This window comes from Mastacembelus armatus, chromosome 8 (assembly GCF_900324485.2).
Source record: "Mastacembelus armatus chromosome 8, fMasArm1.2, whole genome shotgun sequence".
NCBI lineage: Eukaryota > Metazoa > Chordata > Actinopteri > Synbranchiformes > Mastacembelidae > Mastacembelus > Mastacembelus armatus.
Genome location: NC_046640.1, coordinates 8,655,550 through 8,674,617, shown reverse-complemented (window position 1 = coordinate 8,674,617; position 19,068 = coordinate 8,655,550). Strand labels below are relative to the sequence as shown.

At 40.9% G+C, this 19,068-nt stretch overlaps 1 protein-coding gene across 1 annotated transcript in view; it reads right to left on the bottom strand.

Annotated features, from left to right (window-relative positions):
* The window catches only part of cacng2a (calcium channel, voltage-dependent, gamma subunit 2a), a 52,101-nt gene that overhangs the window by 2,031 nt on the left and 31,002 nt on the right, over positions 1-19,068 (bottom strand). Inside the window, exon 2 of the mRNA XM_026325394.1 lies at positions 14,849-14,932. Coding sequence (XP_026181179.1) covers positions 14,849-14,932 — 84 coding nt within the window. The remainder of the gene's footprint in view (positions 1-14,848; positions 14,933-19,068) is intronic.

Sequence of the window (19,068 nt, the reverse complement as noted above, 5' to 3'; positions counted from 1 at the left end):
TCAAGAAGCAAAATTGGAAGAGGGATATGATGTTGCTTTTGAGGTCAAGCCAGGGTCAAAGAAAGAGTTGTGCTGCACCCTGGGGTGTCAGGAAAAATTAGAGAGTTTGAGAAGCAGAGGGTCTTTTGAGTCATGCTGGGGAGGTAATAAGGAAGTCTCTCAAATCTGTCCAGTATTATTTTCAGTCACCTCCTGCCACCCTTTAGCCTGTCTGACTTTATCCCTTCGTCCCTCCCCCTCTCTCCTGTTTAACATTCTCATTTAAACTTTAATCAGGCTGGTTAAATTTTCACCATTCACCTCAGCTCCCGGCGTTGTTGCCACCTCAGCACTTTTCCCAGCTTCTCCCCAAAGTGCTGACACCGGGTTGGGTGGCTCTGTGCTGAACTCGGCCTCTTGCACTTCCACAGGGACCTGCCAGGGTTCCTGGCGGTCCATCTGCCTGCCTACCACCTGCCATTCATCGCTTCCATCCCCCCTACACACCATATCCTGTCAGGGATTCATTTATTCCTTAGGCCCCAGCACCCAAAGGTGTCATGGCAGCTGGTTGTCTCTGGGAAAGCCCCGTGAGCCCACAGGCGAGCTGAAGTCAACAGCTGCAGTGGCGGAGAGCGCCAAATGCTGGTCATTGATGCTCATCGCTCACTGTCTGATGGGCTCTGTACATCTGATGAGCCACTGTGTGCACTTTATGTGCTGTTAATCTTATTATTTACACATAAAGCACCAAAAATCAGGTTTCCTAAGTGCCACTCTTACTTCTAACAAAGCAAGATGTTAAGGCTTTATTTAAAAAAAAGGACAGTGGTTTTATTTATGATCCACTACACCAGTGGGTGTCAAACTTTTGTCTCTGGAACCCCAAGATGGAAATCACTGGACAGAGGGTCATATGGTAAAACTACTTCACTTATGTAGCATAAATGTCCAATTATATTCAAAACTGGAACAGAGAACAAAAAGTCATAGATTACTCTACTGCTTTAAGGTTAAAAATCCTACAATAACCAGAATGCACTGCGTTCAGTGCCTGCCAGGCCTCTCCTACAATACCTTAAGATATATAAATGAATTGTGCAACTGTTTTTGAGAATCTCTGGCAGCCATTATGTGTGTATTATACATAATATGAATATCAAAGTAACAAAAAATACAAAATGAAGATACAGTAAACGATGGAAACCACAAAACTAAATTCACTAAAGACAAAGAGACAGCAGGACCAAGACATGGAAACAAGACATGGAGGCTATAGAGACTCACTGCACTGACACAGGCACAGGAGGAGGCAGAATATGTTCTCAGGTTTTATATACAGTTTATTCAGCATTTGTGTGAAAGGTTTATGTGTGTGAAAACTGCATTCACTTGGATTACAGGCTCTTTAATTTGGGGCATGATGTGAAATAGTCAGTGACATAAATCTATTATGCAACATGGGACACTGACCCTCTTAAACCTTCTGGTTGTGCCACTTCTTACTTCTACACAGTAAAAAACACTGAACTTAATGGTCAGACAGGAAAACTTCTGAACGCATTGATGATCCACACAGGATTAATCTGCTCTGTTTTAGACACTGCTTTTATGTTTCTTTAATGACATAACTGCTTTTTTTTTAAACATTACTATTTAAATTACACCTGTAATGTGGGTAAAGGAGAGCAGTTAACAAAGATTGTAAGTATTCATCTATAATTACCTAATATATTTTCACATTATGCTGTGAATAATGCTTTTAAAAAGCCAAACAAATCTGAAAACTGAAGCTGTCTGTTTTATAATGATATGATGGAAATGACTGAAGCTGTTAAGTTGCAGCTCAGGATCACCGTGCGTCACTACCACCTGTATAAATGGATTTTTGACCCGACACTGTAATGTCTCTTCTCCCTGTCCCACCTGTATTCATCTTGTCATCATTCACCATCATGATGTGCTTATGGTTTTCTTTAACCTTGCCTGAATCAGCCCCGCCACTGAGCACCATTCTGTATGATAAAGACGACTTTAATGCCGTCCATTTTTCTTCCATCTGTCTGTCTCTGTCTACTGCACACGGTCATCTCACTGTCTTTGTGACCCAGCAAACTTTCCCTGTCTCATCTTCTCCCTGCTGCTTTTCCATTTCTCTCTCTCTCTCTCTCTTATTTCGCTCTGATTCACAGCAGAAGACAATGTGAAAGATAAAGTGTTGTCTCACCTTCCCCCTACTTTTCTCCTTTTTCTCCCCCCTCTCCCACTTGTCTCCTTGCATGGCCGGAGGGGATTGTGGGGTTTAGGGTTACCGGTGAGTTGGGTTGATTAAATATTAAGTTGTCCTAATAGCTGACCCTGCTCCTGTGTCCCGCTCTAAATGCATCACTTTTCCTAAATTCTCCTCCCATCCCATCTCTGCCTTCGTCCCTCCATCCTGTTAACCAAGGAGCTATTGACACGGCCGTTCACAGCACATTACCTGGGAGAGAGCACTGCAGCTCTTTTTCATCCATCAGCTTCATTTGCAGAGACAAAAGAAGGATAGAGGGCCAGCCGAGTTTACTGATTGTTGACAGTGGGGTTGTTTAACAGTGGGGGTTCTGAAGGTGACATGAAAGTTGAAGATACCTGAGAGGGGCTCGGTTGAGGACTAGTGTAGAGGGATAAGGGTTCAGTTTTTGAACATGTGCGCTTATCTAGTGGTCAATATAAACGTCTATTTTCAGCTATATGGCTTCAAACCTAATTACAATGAGGAGATTTAGCCGTTTTATTTCACTAAGCAGCTTTCATTCATGGGCAGTTTTTAATTCACAAAGCCAGATCTCATTGTGGTCATCACTGGGACAAGAAATATAAGTATGAACATGTTTCATTTTGATCGTTTTGGTCCAAACTAACAGCCGTTCGATTTAGTACCTAAAGCTGTTCTTAAGCCTTTACAGTTCTGGACAGGCTCATGTGCAAATGCTGATTTTGTGTATAACATTTGTGGCTCTGATCAACACTGCCCAATACAGACTGTGCTACAAATGTTTGACTCATAGGAAACTGTATAAGATTAGATGTTTAATGGCCATTATTTTCTGACCAGATCAAACAATAAGCTGAGCTTCTTTCCTGTTGAGCTATGCTTTATAAGAAAATAAATCCAAAGATAGCAAAATGAGCCTTTCAGCTCTAGTAACCAAAAATATTTACTCAAGTACTGTAGCCAAATACAAATTAGAGCAACTTGTACTGTACTTAAATATTTTTTATGCAACTTTGCACTTTTACTGCATTTTATTTCAGTCTCACAACTACTGTCAAAACAAGGGGACCATAATACAGAAACCCTGAACCCTGATAATTAAGAACTGAAAGATTTCCCTTCATGGGGTACTTCAACTTAACAAAGTATATAATGTATCACACTACCTTAAATGACACTGCTTTAAAACCTTTCCCAAATGTCTGTGGAAAACCTGAGTATTTTATATTATAATATAATCCGTTGAATTGAAACCATCATTGTCAGCAGTATCTGCTTTAAAAACACATAATATTGCGACCATTCTTCAAATAACATTATATCTCAGGATTTAGGAAATGCATTCTTTGTATTGTCTGGAAGCCCAGTGACCTTCACAGTGACCTCCCAGCATGCACTGTGCCTCCCCCAGGATCAGGCTGTAGTTTGCTGAGCCACTGTGCCCCTGCTGACCAGGCTTTACCTTGGAAAAAAATTCAAAAGTCCTTCCAGATCTTTCATGCCAAGATGCACTCTGTACTCCTGTGTGCTACTGAGTGTGTCAGTGCTCACATCCATATAAAGCTCAGTTAGCCGTGCATCCCAGCAGCTTGTTGCGGACTGAAGATGGGGATTGCTGGAGGAAGACGGGACAATAACTATGCCCCAAGGCAACGAGTTTGCTTCTATCTGAGAGGCCATTCATTTAAAAATCAGTCTTTTCCCACCACTTTCTGGAGGTTTCACATCTTTAGTTTCCATCTTTTAAGGACCGGCTGAGACCTTGTCAGAGTTTTGGATCCTGCCTGGAGGGATGTTTAACCACAGCAGTGCCCCAGGGGGAGGCAGGCAGAGAGACTGACAGACTGACAGATAGACAAAGACTAGTCTTTGCTGTGGACTGGTTAGTGCAGCAACAAGGACAGCTCCATGAATTAAACTATGTTTAATAGTTTGACAAAGTATGAGACAAATATATTGTGATTATCTCAGTATGACATGAACAAAACTACAAACAATATAGAATATTATGGTTTTATGTATAAGTTACATTCTAAATCCTGCTTAAATAGAAAGTATTGGCATCAAAATAACCTTAATGACTGAGTGGTATTTTATTAGATATGACAATATTAGATTGTTAACACTGATACATCTATGCCGAAGTCATATATGCTGTTGGTGAAAGTGGAGCTCATTCGAACTAGATTAATAAATGATGGCTGATGCCAGCTTTGGGCTAAAAACTACAATGCATACAAAAACCTTATTTCTGATAAAACTTCAGCCCCGCTGTGTGTGATTATTTGTGCTCATTAAGCTGAAGACTGAATTACCATTGTCATCACATCATCACAGTCACTAAAGAACTGTGATACTCATTAACTGTACATCTGTTACAGCTTCACAGTGCATCATGAAGCGCCAGGTGACATTATTCTGACGGAGGGTCGCTGGGATGGTTGCAGTCCTGGGAGAGAGAGTATGTGGTGACTCTCTCAGTGTGGTAAAACGCTGTCTGTTTCTATAGTAGCTGCTGGAAAACAACAACGCTGTCCAGGTGAAAGCTTTGACCTCTGTGCTAAGCAGCGCCCTTCGCAGAGATTCTTGTGCTTCTAAAGCTTTTGCCTCAACCAACATGAAAGGAGTCCCGTGATTAGCACTGAGGTAACTGATTTGATCTGGGTTAAGGTCACAATCACTTAGACCAGTGCATCTTCTATTTCTTACCACATGACACCCACATTCATGTGACACCCAGTTAAGGACTGCTTCCTGCAGTGGGTCTTCTTACTGCTCCCTGGCTCTGTCATCGTTGCACGCTGCATGTGCACTAGGAGAGGATGGAAACTTGCAGCGGCAATAACTAAGGGCAGGGTTTAGCAATGGGTCAGCTTAACTTGACTCAACAGTCTTTTCCTTACATAATAGAGTTTATACAAGTTTCATCATGATTACAATCCAAATAAAGTTAATTTATGGTATAAACTGTGGATGTTTACCAAAATGACTGAAGTGACACAAAATCAAAAATGATTGCCTTTTTAAAAGATTTCTGTGTATACTGCTCGGCAGCGATTTTTCTCATGATGATTGCCACTTTTCTATTTACCCCGGCTATTATAAAATGAACTGCCACACAAGTTTACTGTCCCCAGATGGTGTAAATCTCCTTTCTTTTAAACGCTGAATATTGATGGTATTTCTGATCCTTCTGATACACAAAAGAAATGTGGCTGAGTTTCCCTGATTTTGGAAAGTAGTAGCAGGTGGGAAAATGGAAAAGTAAATCTCAGAAAACAAACCAGTGATGAAATCACTTTTGAAATTAGTAATGAATTATATTTTAAATGAATAATTGTGGGAAATATGCTTTGGTCGGAGTTAGATGTGAAGTTTGGTGCTCTCTTTATGCACAGTAAATATTAAGCTAAGCTAAGCTATGTTGAATGAGAGGGTTGTTAAAATATTGACTAAAATATTAAAACCTATTTCCCAAGAACTGAGTAAAGATTTGTACAGTTAGAGGGCATGCACCCATAGGTGGTGTCTCGCTCTGCCCGACCTGTTGGTGGCTGTGATAGTTGATGGAGGCTGATTAGCCCCGCCCGGCCCGTTCTGCCAGCATGCGTGCCAACCTGCTCACAGAAACACAGGGTGAGAGCGGATACTGTGTGTACTGTATTGATTGGCACGGCTGCAGCTCAGGCTGGAGTCCGAGCGCTGGCACTCTTCAGCGCTGCCTGACAAACAACTTAATGAGACTCAACACCCAAACAGGCTGCTGGGTTTCTACAGCACTTAGCTTTCCTCAATGGCACAGTGGCTTCACTCACGCAACCTGAGCCCCCAAGGCAAATAATTATAAAAAGAATATTTAGGGGCATCTGGGCAGCTTTGTATCAAGTAAGAATCTGTAGCAGATCAGTTTCATACACTGAACAAATTTCCCAGAGCATCAGAAAACTAACACATGAACGTGCCAACCCACTAAAGCTCAAGCTGCTGCATTATTTTATGTATGCAATAAAGCAAAAACACAGACACAGCTTACAGGTCCAGGTGACTGTTCTTAACAAATAAGGCCTATGATTTTTGTTTGATGGATAAAAAAGCATGCAAATAATAAAAAAACTTCTGCCTTTAAATTGCTTAGTTTCTTCTTTGCATTTAATGATTTGTGCTCTCAATTTAACATCATATTCTATATGCTGTTAAATATTACACATTTACCTGCTTCCTTCTTATAATTTGAAGGAAATGCTTTTGGTGCAGCATATTCAGTCAGCTGAAAGTGTGGAGTGAGAGAGAGAACATGATCTTGCTTTAGCTGCCCAGACCTGAAAATTATCCATCTCAGCTCAAAATAAGATGATAGAATTAAGGCAATGAGTTATACCAAAATGAGAGTACAAAATAAAAAAACATATACTTTGCTACTTTCCATCACTGCTGTAAAAGTTAAAAAAAACATTTGGATCAGATTTTCTGCCCATTGACAGGTACTGTACCTGTGTACATGTGACTGAACACCTTCTATCCTTTCCCACTTTCTCCCTCTCTTTCATTGACAGGGCTGAGAGGACATTAGCATGGGCTCTTAATCATCCTTCTCCATCCGTAAATGTGCTGATGTGCAGGACAGGGTCATGCTAATCAGGTGCCTCAGCAGGCACATTGATTTTATACTACAAACACTTATTAATCCCCTCTACACTTTCTTCTCTTTTTCCTCGGTACCGAGTCTTTCCATCATCTTTGTCCTGACCAAGAGGGTCGCTGCCTATTAACTCTGGCATCAAACAACCAAAAAACATCTCTGAAAAATAGTGAAACAGTGGTAAATCAATGTGTATAAACAAATGAAATTAGCCTTGGTTGCTAAATGCAAAATTTGCAAGAATGCTTATGCAGCATTTAGCTCGTATCCAAATGCTGATGTGTCTTGACAGCGCACCTTGCAGGCAGAATGCAGTTTGACTTGAACTGATTAGAAACAAATCCAGGTCTCACTCACTGGCATTTGTAAACAAGAGTCCAGATTTGATGTGTAGAATCACCTCTGGGAATTCATTACTGAGTTATTTTCTATTCATTTATTTGTATTTAATTATATTGGCATAGAAATTAGTTATTGGCAATTCCTATGTATTATTTTTTCATTTTTCATTGTGACAATATTGGGATTCATCTGTTTCAGTAGTCTTTTAACCATGTTAGTCATTTTTTAAACAAATGTGCCAAAATCAACAACTGTTTCAAAATGTTTTAGTCTCATGATAATGACAATGATTTATATCCAAGTATGATTGGGTTTTATCGATCAAACCATCCTATGTTCAGAGTTTCCTTGAAACAATCAAAATGCTTCCACTAAAAATGTTGCCTTTTTCATATAATGCATATTCGGCAGTAAAATAATGTGTATTGTATTTGCTTTAGCAGCAGACGTCTCAGTAGCCAGTTAGAACAGGAAAAATGATTACACCAAACAAAAGTAAACAACATTTTCAAATATATTTTTTATATTTTCTATTATTAAAATGGATAAAAGGGTCTTTGTGGAAATATGTGAAATGCTCCTTTTTGACCAGCTGGCGGGTTGTGGGGTGTGGGGGCGTGGGTGTATTGAACTACAGGGAGCAAGAGACAAAGTAAACAAACTTTGCTCTGTAGCTTGATGTCAAGTTCAGACAGTGTGTTGTTCTTGGATTGAAGGAGCAAGAACCGCAGCAACATGTAACTGGAGCGAAGTGACGTGCAGCTGACTTTACGTGTTTGCAGTGTCTGACTGGTTGTATCGAAATAAGGTCTGTATGCAAATGATTTCAGATTCAAAAATAATTAAAAAACTAGAGAACAGAAATTCTTGCCTTACAGTTTCAGATTTTTTCCTAAGTGACTTACAGAGTGGATATGTTCGCAGAAGCAAACAAACAAAATACTTTATTTCTACTTGTTGCACTTCAAAAAATAGAACAGGATTTAGTTTGATAAAGGTTTAGGTTACATCATGATGTTTAGTGCACAGCAAAAATAAGGCGAAGCCGCTGTGATGGTTGTGGGTGTACAGAGAAATGAATAACAACACACAGAAAAAAGGGAAAAATGATTCACACTTTCTCAGCACACATTTTAATCTCTCAGGTTAAGCTTCGGTATTTGAAAAAGTGATAACAGCATAAAGCTGCAGTTATCGGTCGATTGGCTGATGATATAACAGAAAAATCCTGTGCTACATTTTCTTAATCATCTTTAAATGACTTCACTGACTTTTCAAGCCAAAAAGGAAAACATTCCATAGTCTTCAGCTTCTCAAAGATTTGGGGCTTGTGGTTTTGTTCATGTACAATAGAAAGCTGAGTTCTGGTGAAACAAAACAAGAAATTAGTAATATAACATTGGTGCCCAAAGTTGTAACTTACCGAGTTTGATGACCTTTTAATATTTTATTGAGCAAATAATCACTTAATTGAAACAATAGTTATTAGATTAATTAATAATGTAAAAAATTGCAAATAAATAAATGCAGCCCGAATGACAACCATATCTGAAGTGCTGAACTCACTTCCTGTGATCCACTTTCAAACACTAGCCTGTAAATGTAAATCAATGAAACACCGCTACTATTAAAGCCCAGTAATTATTCCACTGAGTACTGCTCCGTCATATTAATGCTGCAGCACCACTAGAGATTAGGGCCCCAAGAAACAATAAAAATCTGGCCCCTCTAGGGGCAAGTATGTTATGTATATGTTTCATGGACCCTTTTTTTGTCCTGGGCCCTTGGAAGTGCCCCAGCTTTCTCCCCTTTATGGCACCCATGTTTTATATAACATCACACAGAGGGGTCAGTGGAGCTCTGTAAAAGTCACTTCACATGACCGTCCTGCTCAGACGATCATTTCATTTCAGTTACTGTAATTACCCTCCACTCCACTGATGTCACCGCAGATTGTACTCGAACAACTGTGTGTACGAAATATTTATTAAGTTATTTTTTGCATGAGCTTTGCATGTCTTCTTTCCATATGTCATACTGGACTCAATAATAATAGTAACACACAATAGGATATGGACAAAATTTATGTAGAACTTGACATTCTTTAATGTCTATTGAATAAAAAATATATGGCAAAATGTTTGTTGTATTTGTCCTGTTTTTGCAACTAAAATACGACAACAGGAGGCGTTATTTTACAGTCTGTGACCTAGAAATATGCTCACAAAGCACATTTCCACAGTGGATCTCATATAGACTTCATTTCTTGAGCCACATGCTGTGTACAGGGGTTGTTTGTTTAGGTTGTAGCAGCTAAGGTCATTTTGCTTTTATTACATGTGGTTCAGCTTTCCCAATAAAGGTTTTTCTGTTAGGTTAGACCCACAAGCTGTCAAAGCTGACTCTCCACTGCTTTATGATTGGAGAGGAAAGGACATAAGTATATAATATTCTGTTTTCTCTGGCAGTGGTGGGAATTTTAGGCCGTTGCCGCCCCGATGATGAATTAATGTGTGCAAAACTGATCTGAGAGGGTGCAGTCGTTTTTTAATCATTCCTTATTTGTTGCAATGGCTACTCATAGAAGTACAGGACGCTCAATGTCACTGCAGTTTGACTGGAAGGCCTGCCTCAGAAAACAGTGGTGCACAAGGTGGATGTTAACTTCACCAAGTATTAGCGTATTACCTACATTTCTAACAGCCTCAGCTCATGTGATCATGAGCCAGGCCACACACACACACACACACACACACACACACACACACACACACACACACACGCACGCACGCACGCACGCATGCACACACACACACACACACACACACACACACACACACACACACACACACACACACACACACACACACAAAAAACTGGTACTAGAGACTCTGTATTTCGACAAGCTAGCGTTGCTGCTGCCCCCTGCTCTGCCCACAAGCCCCTATGTGTACTGCTCCAGACCCATTGATTTTATCGGGCAACACCAAAGCCAGTTCAGGCCAGAGTCCAGTCTACCGTGAGGCCCCAGGGTGACACAGGCTGACAGGCCTGCCCTTTTGTCATCAATATCAGCGAGTACTCTCAGATCATCACATTCAAACACAAAAGGCAGGGGCAAAAAAACAGGAGAGGTCATAAAAAACATAATTGAAGGGGTGAAAATTAGAGGTATTTCATTTTTGAATTATTTGTCATTGTCATTTTCACATGCTCAAACTGAAGCATACAAGCATGACTTGTGGGAGGCTGATGTACTGTGTCCTAATTCCACATTATATGTTTAGTCTGTGTTAGAATACGTAGTGCAAAGGAAAATGAAATGTACTTGAATAAGGCAAAACAATGTGTGCCAGAGCAACTCATGACAAAATATGGGACCTGAGAGCAAATTTATACACCCATATACAACATGGATTATCATTCACTGAGACTTATATTAGTAGCCACCAATATTTACCCTTATTTTTACCCTTGTTTTTGGTCTCTACCAGCTCCTGAGGGACATATCTGGCTCTTTAGCTGTCAAATGCTCCACTATGTTCATCAGCTAATCTCTGACTGTGTCTTTCTACTGTTTGGTGCTGGGCAGAAGGTGGACAGTGGCTTTTTAGAGCTTTTTCTCTGAAAGCAGCTGCCTGCTGTGTTGGGAGGGTGATGAGAGTGAACCAAACAGTAAAGTTGGAGGCCAGACGGAGTAAGAACCATACATATAGTTTAGCCTGTAGTATGTAAGATTGATGAGATTTTTAGAAATTAAGAACATAACAGGATGCTTAATTGATAAATGACATAATTGTTAGCTGCAGCTAGTCTGATCAATCAAACAACTGTCTAATCATTCAGCTCTATAATGCATAACTGACAGATAAAAAAGCACAGTATTCCTCAAAGTGCTTCATTTCTCACACCACTGCACATCCACGTGATTCAACACTTCTCCCCTCCTGTCAGTGATCTTCTCTTTTTATTGTAGTGAATTTATTCCGTTCACTTTCATATTAGTAGCTTGCATAACTAGGCGTTTTCTTCCTCTCTTACGTCTCTCTCAGCTGCTTAGTGCCCAGTAGAGCAGTGGATGATGGGAGCTCCAACACGGCATGATCTAAAAACCCACTGGCGCTTTATTGTGCCTCAGCTGGCTTATATAACCCCGTGTGGATGTGCAAACTGCCTTGCTATTGGGAGGGCTGAGGACTTAGGGAACAGACACACACTCACACACAGTAGCTACTGATATGTGGTGCATTTGGATGTATTTGTGTGAGTGTGCATGTCGGCATAAGGACAGCAGATCATTGTGTGAGTGTGAGCGTGATGAAGCGGGGGTGCATGTTTAGCAGAGTATAGTCAGATCTGTCTCTTTTCTGCTCAGCAACCACAGCATCAAATATCTCCCTCCTCTGCTCTGCGCTCTCTGATGACATCACTGGTGTATCCCCTCAATTTTGGCGAGCTCCCCGGTGATGTCACTTCCGGTGAGCATTCACCTGAAGTGACATCATGTTTATTGCATAAGTAACGCCCCCTCCCTTGCCTGCATATGTGAGCGGAGGCAGCTCTCCTTCATCTTCGGCCACCCAGAGGTGCTGTGAAACTCCTTGTTACAGAAATACCAGGTGTATTACAAAAATAACAACAATTCATCACTGAGGTTTAATGCACACGTACCCACCAAGATGCAGTGGTGGAAAGAAACTAAGTACATTTCCTCAAGTACTGTACTTAAGTAAAAGTTTGAGGTATCTGTTGTTTTCCATGTTCTGCTACTTTCATACTTTCATTTTACTAGATTGAAGTGGAAAATATACTTTTACTACATTATATTTATTTTATAACTTTATTTACAAATTACTTTTTTGGAATCACATGTATAAAAAAATACAGATTAATCATAAAACTCCTCTGTAGTAAATTCACAAGCAACCGATGCAAAGTAACTCAAATCACAAGCATATACATTAGTTACCATTAGCTCCACCTTTACCAGCTGCAACGTTAAATTGTTGAACATTGTTCAACATTGTTGAATTGTTTATTACTACACTGTGGTATTGATAGTTTTACTGAAATAAAGTATCTTAGTCACTGCTGCCAGGATGTTGTGTTCCCTCTAAGTTCCCCATACACACAGAAAAATTGTTTTCACATGCTTGAATGCTCTGAATCATTATGGCTTTCTGTAGTAGTCAGAGACATGACTATAGGTACTGTACAACTACTACTGTGAAGTATTATGCGGCGTGAGGGTGACGAGAGGCAGAGCCATAGTGAGAGAGACAGCGATTGAAAGAGACCTGACCTATATAAGAAGGAGGCTGAAATATTTATGGATGTGAGTGTCCTAATTGGCAAGCCACTGGGAGCACTGTGGGCTTCTCCTCCAATCACAGCCTGGGAAGAGGTTAACATCCACGCGCACAGGCGACTGCCAGTAGTCCAATGGCCAGAGTGTGGCCTCTACCCCACAACCCTGTCATCTTCAGCTTGAGAGATGCCTTGTTATGAGACTGATCTGCCTTCGACGAGGCCTCGGCATTGTTAGAATCATTACCAGAGCTGTTATCATAACTGTTCTCTGTGCTACGTATGGACGGGAACAACCGCTCAGAGCACTAAGTCAAACACAGCCTAATTGGCTGGGCTTAATCTCTAGCACTGGCACGCAATGCTCGGCTGTTTGAGAAGCCTCAATTACAGTTCCCCCTGACGGAGACGAGGAGACAGACACTTTCTGACTTCTGGTTTCAAAGCACTGCAGGCTGCAGTGGGACGGAGGAGGGTGTACCACATCATGGGTCAACAGGGACTCAGGACATTGGTGTGTCTATGTGATTTGATAATGTTAATTAATGCTGTAGTTATCAATTAATATAGCATATTATTAAATAAACCAAAGAAAGCACATTTTAAAATTAGTGCTAGGCAAGTTACCTGAAAATTTTATGCATTGCCCATAATACATATCATTTATTGATCTTAAAAATTGAGGCTTTCAGGGGTTGGAGCTTATTCTACTGATCACTCAACAGAAGTTACATTTACTTTACATCAGTTGCATTATTCAGCCCATAAAGGATAGACACCCTTGAGTGTTTAACTAAATGAGGAATATCTGAATGTACACTACACTTACCAGCAGCTAATGCTAACAAGCCATTTAAGAACACACAACATGTAATTAAGACAAATTCTTTTTCGTTTACACCTCGTCCTGGACCAGTCTCTCAAGTGAATGCAGACCAACATGATATCAATTCTCCATCTACCGCCTGGTGAGACTAATATCCTGACCCATAAAGTGTCTAACAGAACTTTGCTGTGATTGGTAAGTGTTGTAGTGACACACGAGGCTACTCATCAATAAAAAATGAATCCAAGTACTGTAATGTGTTACTGCTAAAATTACAAAGAAATGTAGTGTCATAGTGAAATGTACTGTATAGTCAAACTCAAATAGTGCAAATATTACTGTGTCTGTGTGATCCACCAAACAAAGCAGTGATGCACTCCGGTAGTTTCTTTGTCAAAGCCGTATTAACTGATTGCCTTACATGTCACAATGTCTAAAACAAAAAAGCAAATCCCACTGATTGGGCCAGAACAGCACAACTAAATGCTTTATTCTCATGTACAGTATCAGTCAAAAGTTTGGACACACTTTCTCATTCAATCCAATGGTAAAGTGTGTCCAGACTTATGACTGGTGGTCTACATACATACATTAGAGCAGTAGTCATCTGATTCACTTTCCAAGTGGAAATGTTAACAGTCAGTTGAAACAGAGACTCTGGTCCATGGCCCATCTGACCTCTACAATACACCTCTGATGTTATGTCTATTCAAAATGTGCAAGTACTGAAAAAAGTTATTTTAAGTCATTTTAATTAGGCTCTCCCATTTCCTGAAGACCATTATTTATATTGCTGGGTTACTGTTTATTGCACAGCTCACATCTGTTGCTATGCTGTGACAGTGACCATAGAAACGACTATCTGGAGCTTCAGTTGGTTACACTGTAGGAGAATGGTATCCATAGCAACATTTGAAGATTACCACATCACAATCAGCATTTTTTTGGCAAAGAACTTCATGACTGTGGCATGAAAAGAAACAGGAATCTGCAATGCACAAACATCAGGTCAAACACAATAATTGGCCAATCAGAGGAGAGTACGGAGCTAACCACTCTAACAGTAGATCATGCGCTGGGTCATCGTTGTGTTTTTTAGGATTAGCAGGCAAATGAGCTCGACAAGCATCTCTGTCTTGCTTGCACAAAAGAAAAGTGAGCAGAAATCAATGGGCTGTGTTTACAGGGTACACAACCGACTGTAACACTGCACGTTTAGTTACACACGGCCAAGGAGTAAAAACAGACGAGCTGCTTGGCAGGGCTCAGCCCGGATGGCCTCGTGCTAAAGGCAGGCAGACAGCAGTGACACACGGGCCAAGAGCAGTTACTGGCACCAGAAATGTCAAAAATATCTCAAGAGAACGTGGGGAGGAAAGCATGATAGGATATTTCCTCGTGGTCACGTCTAAGACAAATATTTGAGCAGCAGAAAACCATAACAATCTCAGGCACAAAGTATATCACTGTGTGGAAAATAAAGACTAAATATACTCACGTAAGAAGTACTCAGATGGGTCTGCTTCGTAATCTGTTTCCTCAGGAAAGTGGTCTATCTGTTTACACATCCCTTTGAAGTTTCCTATTGGGAAAAAAAGAAAGTAAAGTCTGTAGAGTTTATACAAGAAGATACCAACTAAACAAACAGCTGATCTTTTCAGAGCTAAAATCCATCAATTAGTTGACCAACAGAGCATTATTTAATAATGATTATTTTGTTATTGATTAATTTGCTGATTCCTTGTTAGATGTCAGTTTGGGTCGTAGGATCTTGGGATGGGCATTTTTTGCTATTTGCAAATACATTCTATTTCATATTCGATATTCTATTGACCAATCGATTAATCAATGATGTATCATTAGTTGCAGCTCAATACCTTTTATTTACTCACAAAACACCTGGCACAGGTTTCTTTAGCTTTTAGCATTGAGAGCATCAAAACTGTCCATATCAGGAGACCCTTTTCACCGGTGCCTGCTCGTGGATCTCACACAGACCTGAAGTTGCTTTTCAGGAGACAGACCTGAGCACCAGCCTCTGTGGCAGCAGGTGGCAGCTTGTAAACAAGAGCAGCACAGCTGGTGCGACCTGGAGCTGCTCCAACTGCAGTGCATGGGGAGCCTCATCTCTTAAGGCTTGTTCATTTGGCTGACACCTCACCTTCCAGCTACTCTGTCCATCCAGGAAGAATGTTGACTTCCCTGTTGCCTCTCTCCCTCACTTCCTCCTGTCTGCTGTCCTCTATCTTGCGCCCCCTCAGCGGAGTTTTGGCTTTGATGAGGTTAGTGGCAGGGGAGGCACCCATAAGGTGGCCATTACAGCAGCCTCCTGCTGCAGCAAGGAGGCAGATGTCTAGCCCTTTGATTGGACCAGATTACAGTTGCATTAATTTCTTCATCTCCTCTCCCTCAGGTGATTCTCTAATTAGGAGAACAGGTGTTGGTTACTGTGGTGCCAGGTGTTGCTGAGGAGGCAGCGAGGCATGATGGGGACAGTGGGGTGTGGTTATTACTTTTTGATTGGTCTACATGCAGCAGAGTAAGAGGGAGCTCTTGGTGATGACCACATAGACCTTAGAGAGAGTGACCTGCTCTCCCCCCTCAGCACAGTGCTTTTGTCGGGGCTACCTGCTGGCTGGCAACCCCACCACCATCTGTCAGACTCAGGATGGCTGGATCTAGATGGGGAAATGTTTGTTTCCAGCTGTGTTTGTTGTCTGGTTCATTGAGATAAACAGCTGCCTGTGCTAACGCTGGAGCTATTAAATCATTGTGAAAAGAAGAGGATGACGTAATTAAAAACAACATCAGCCAAACCTCAAATGATAAACGTTCATGTGGAAGTCATGATGAAAAAATGTGAGATTTCTGTTGGTTAAATATATCAACTTGAGTATGATCACAGTCTCCACACAGACCTGAGGATTTGTTGTTTCAGTGGGAGCTTTCCATTATCACAGCTTGTTTTCATCAATACATCAACTTACACCTCAGCCAAAAATTACTTTTACTTTTACTTTTACGACTCTTTTCTTTCAGATTTCTTCATACACAACTTGAAAATCTGAACAGGAACAGGTGCATGGAAACATACTTTGTAAATTTTGATGCAAGAAAGATGATTTTTTTTTTCTAGTGGTGCATCTGTTTGTGTCTGGAAACCTTTGCATGAAAAAAACCACAAATCCTGCATGGACACAATCCAGTGTACCACCACTGTTTCTCTTTGCCTCAGCTCTGTCCCAACATCAGAAAACAACGTATTGATTTTCATCGTCAGGGTTTGTGGCAATTAGGGGACGTGAGAAAGAGATAAAAACAGAGAAAAGTGAGGAGAAAGACAATAATGGGCAGGGCAAGGAGAGATAAATATAGGAAGGGCAGGTAACCGAGAGGTTTTGAAGGACAGAGAGGGAAGACGGAGTGGGAGGTGGAATACATCTTTTTGAGTTTCACAGTTCAGGCCTCAGTAATTGCTGAGCCATGAAACAGCCCTCCAGAGTTTAAAGGACCTGCACAGTTTCAAACTTAATCCTTTGATATATGGCATAAAGTTCCTCTTTTGGCAGCAGACTGATTAGATTTGGGTTTATTCCAATCATCTGGAAGGTGGTGTCTGTTAACTAGCACGAAAGCATAAAGCCCAAAGTAATCCTTAGAAGCTCTGGTGGAGATGTTTCAGCAGCTAACAGCAGCACACCAGCTCTCAGATGTCTGCTGGTACATACTGTAGGTTTAACCCCACTACCTCTTGTAACTACTTTACTAGGAAGCTGCTGAAAATGACATTATGTTCCTCTTTAACATCCATCCATCCATCCATCATCTATACCCACTTATTCCTAACCAGGGTCACAGGGACCTGCTGGAGCCTATCCCAGCTCTCTTTGGGTGAAAGGCAGGGGTACACCCTGGACAGGTCACCAGTCCATCACAGGGCCACATAGAGACAAACAACCTCACACACTCACACTCACTCCTATGGGCAATTTAGAGCCACCAATCAACCTGACATACATGTTTTTGGACTGTGGGAGGAAACCAGAGTACCTGGAGAAAACCCACACAAGCACAGGGAGAACATGCAAACTCCACACAGAAAGGCCTCTGCTGGGTTTCAAACCAGGAACCTTCTTGCTGTGAGGAAACAGTGCTAACCACCAACCACCTGTGCTGACCCCTCATTAACAAATCCACTTAAATAAACCTAAAAAAGTTGCACTTCTAGAAAAGGAGAAAAGCAGGCGAATGGAGAAACTCCTTCCAGAGCATATTTCACTGAAAGATGACTTGTGTTTGCATACGACTATGTTGCACTCTCCCAGTGGAGCTGTCTGAACAAACTAGCAACAGCAGCAACCCACAGAGCACCATGCGTGTGTCTTAACAACATTATCAAGTGGGTGGAAGATTTGGTTTGCAGCTGGCCGTCCCATCGCAGTTGTGCGATTTGTAATAGCAGCTGTGGAGAGTGGCCTATTGGGGGAACCACTTCAATTAGTGTGTTGAAAGATTTATGTGACACTTAACCGCTCCAAATGTTCCTTTTCTTGTAAGACATGTAAACTCAGCAGGCTGGTAAATGTTTTATAATGACATTTTCATCTCAGAGACCATGAGCGTGAGTGCAGGGCCAGGGCGTGGATAGAGCCGTTTGGTTATTAAGAGCTTTGGCAGGGGGGACCACTGTTGAATGGAGAGGTGTAACTGGTGTAGTGGGTCAAGTGCTTATCAATCAAAGAGAAACACCTGTACTCTCTGAGCAACACCTGCACATTTGAATGTGCAGTCATGTTAGTCACAGTTTATTAAAGAATGTCTTAATACGTAAAGTGTTTGCTAAGTCACAATTAATGACTTCTACACAGGAGTGAAAGGTGTAATTTGAACAGTTTGATAATGATGGTTGTTTTACTACAGAGCTTGACATGTGAGTGTTAAAAATATCATGTTGGCTCAAAATAATGCTATATCTCTTAAATGTCTGAATTTAATTACCTTTAACATTTGAATTTACTGGCACTTAGAGTGCCCCAGATTATATGTACAGTATCTGAGGTTTCATGAAAGTTCAGCACCGACTCATAATAATCACTTTGATTAGGTGTGCATTCTGTAGGAAAGGTTAATTAAAATGTAGTATAGATTTAGGACAAGTCTTATGAGTCTGTAGCTGCGGTGCATTATCTTAAGGATCTCCAAAGTCAATAGGACTTTTTCTGGACACCATGAATGTTTTGGCAAAATTTTTCATTTAATAGTCCATCCAGTAGTTGTGAGGATATTAAGGATTTCAGTCTGGACCAAAGTGGTGGAACAACATTATCTGTTTTTCATGTATGCCTTTTGATACATTTGAAAAGCCTCAGGCCCTGAGATGGACTGGTGACCTGTCCAGGGTGTACCCCTGTCTTTCACCCAAAGAGAGCTGGGATAGGCTCCAGCAGGTCCCTGTGACCCTGGTTAAGGAATAAGTGGGTATAGATGATGGATGGATGGAGAAGCCTCAATGGTGAATTACTTGAACAAGAAGTAAAATCCAGAACGAACCAAATATCACAGAGGTTTGATAATGAAATACACAATAGCAAAGGTTTTATACATTGCTGACATTTAATTCTCAGAAGGTAAAGAATTAAATAACAACATGCAAAAATATCTTTCTTGACTTTAAGGGAAGTGAGTCAACCATATCTATGTAGACTTTAATCTGTTAAA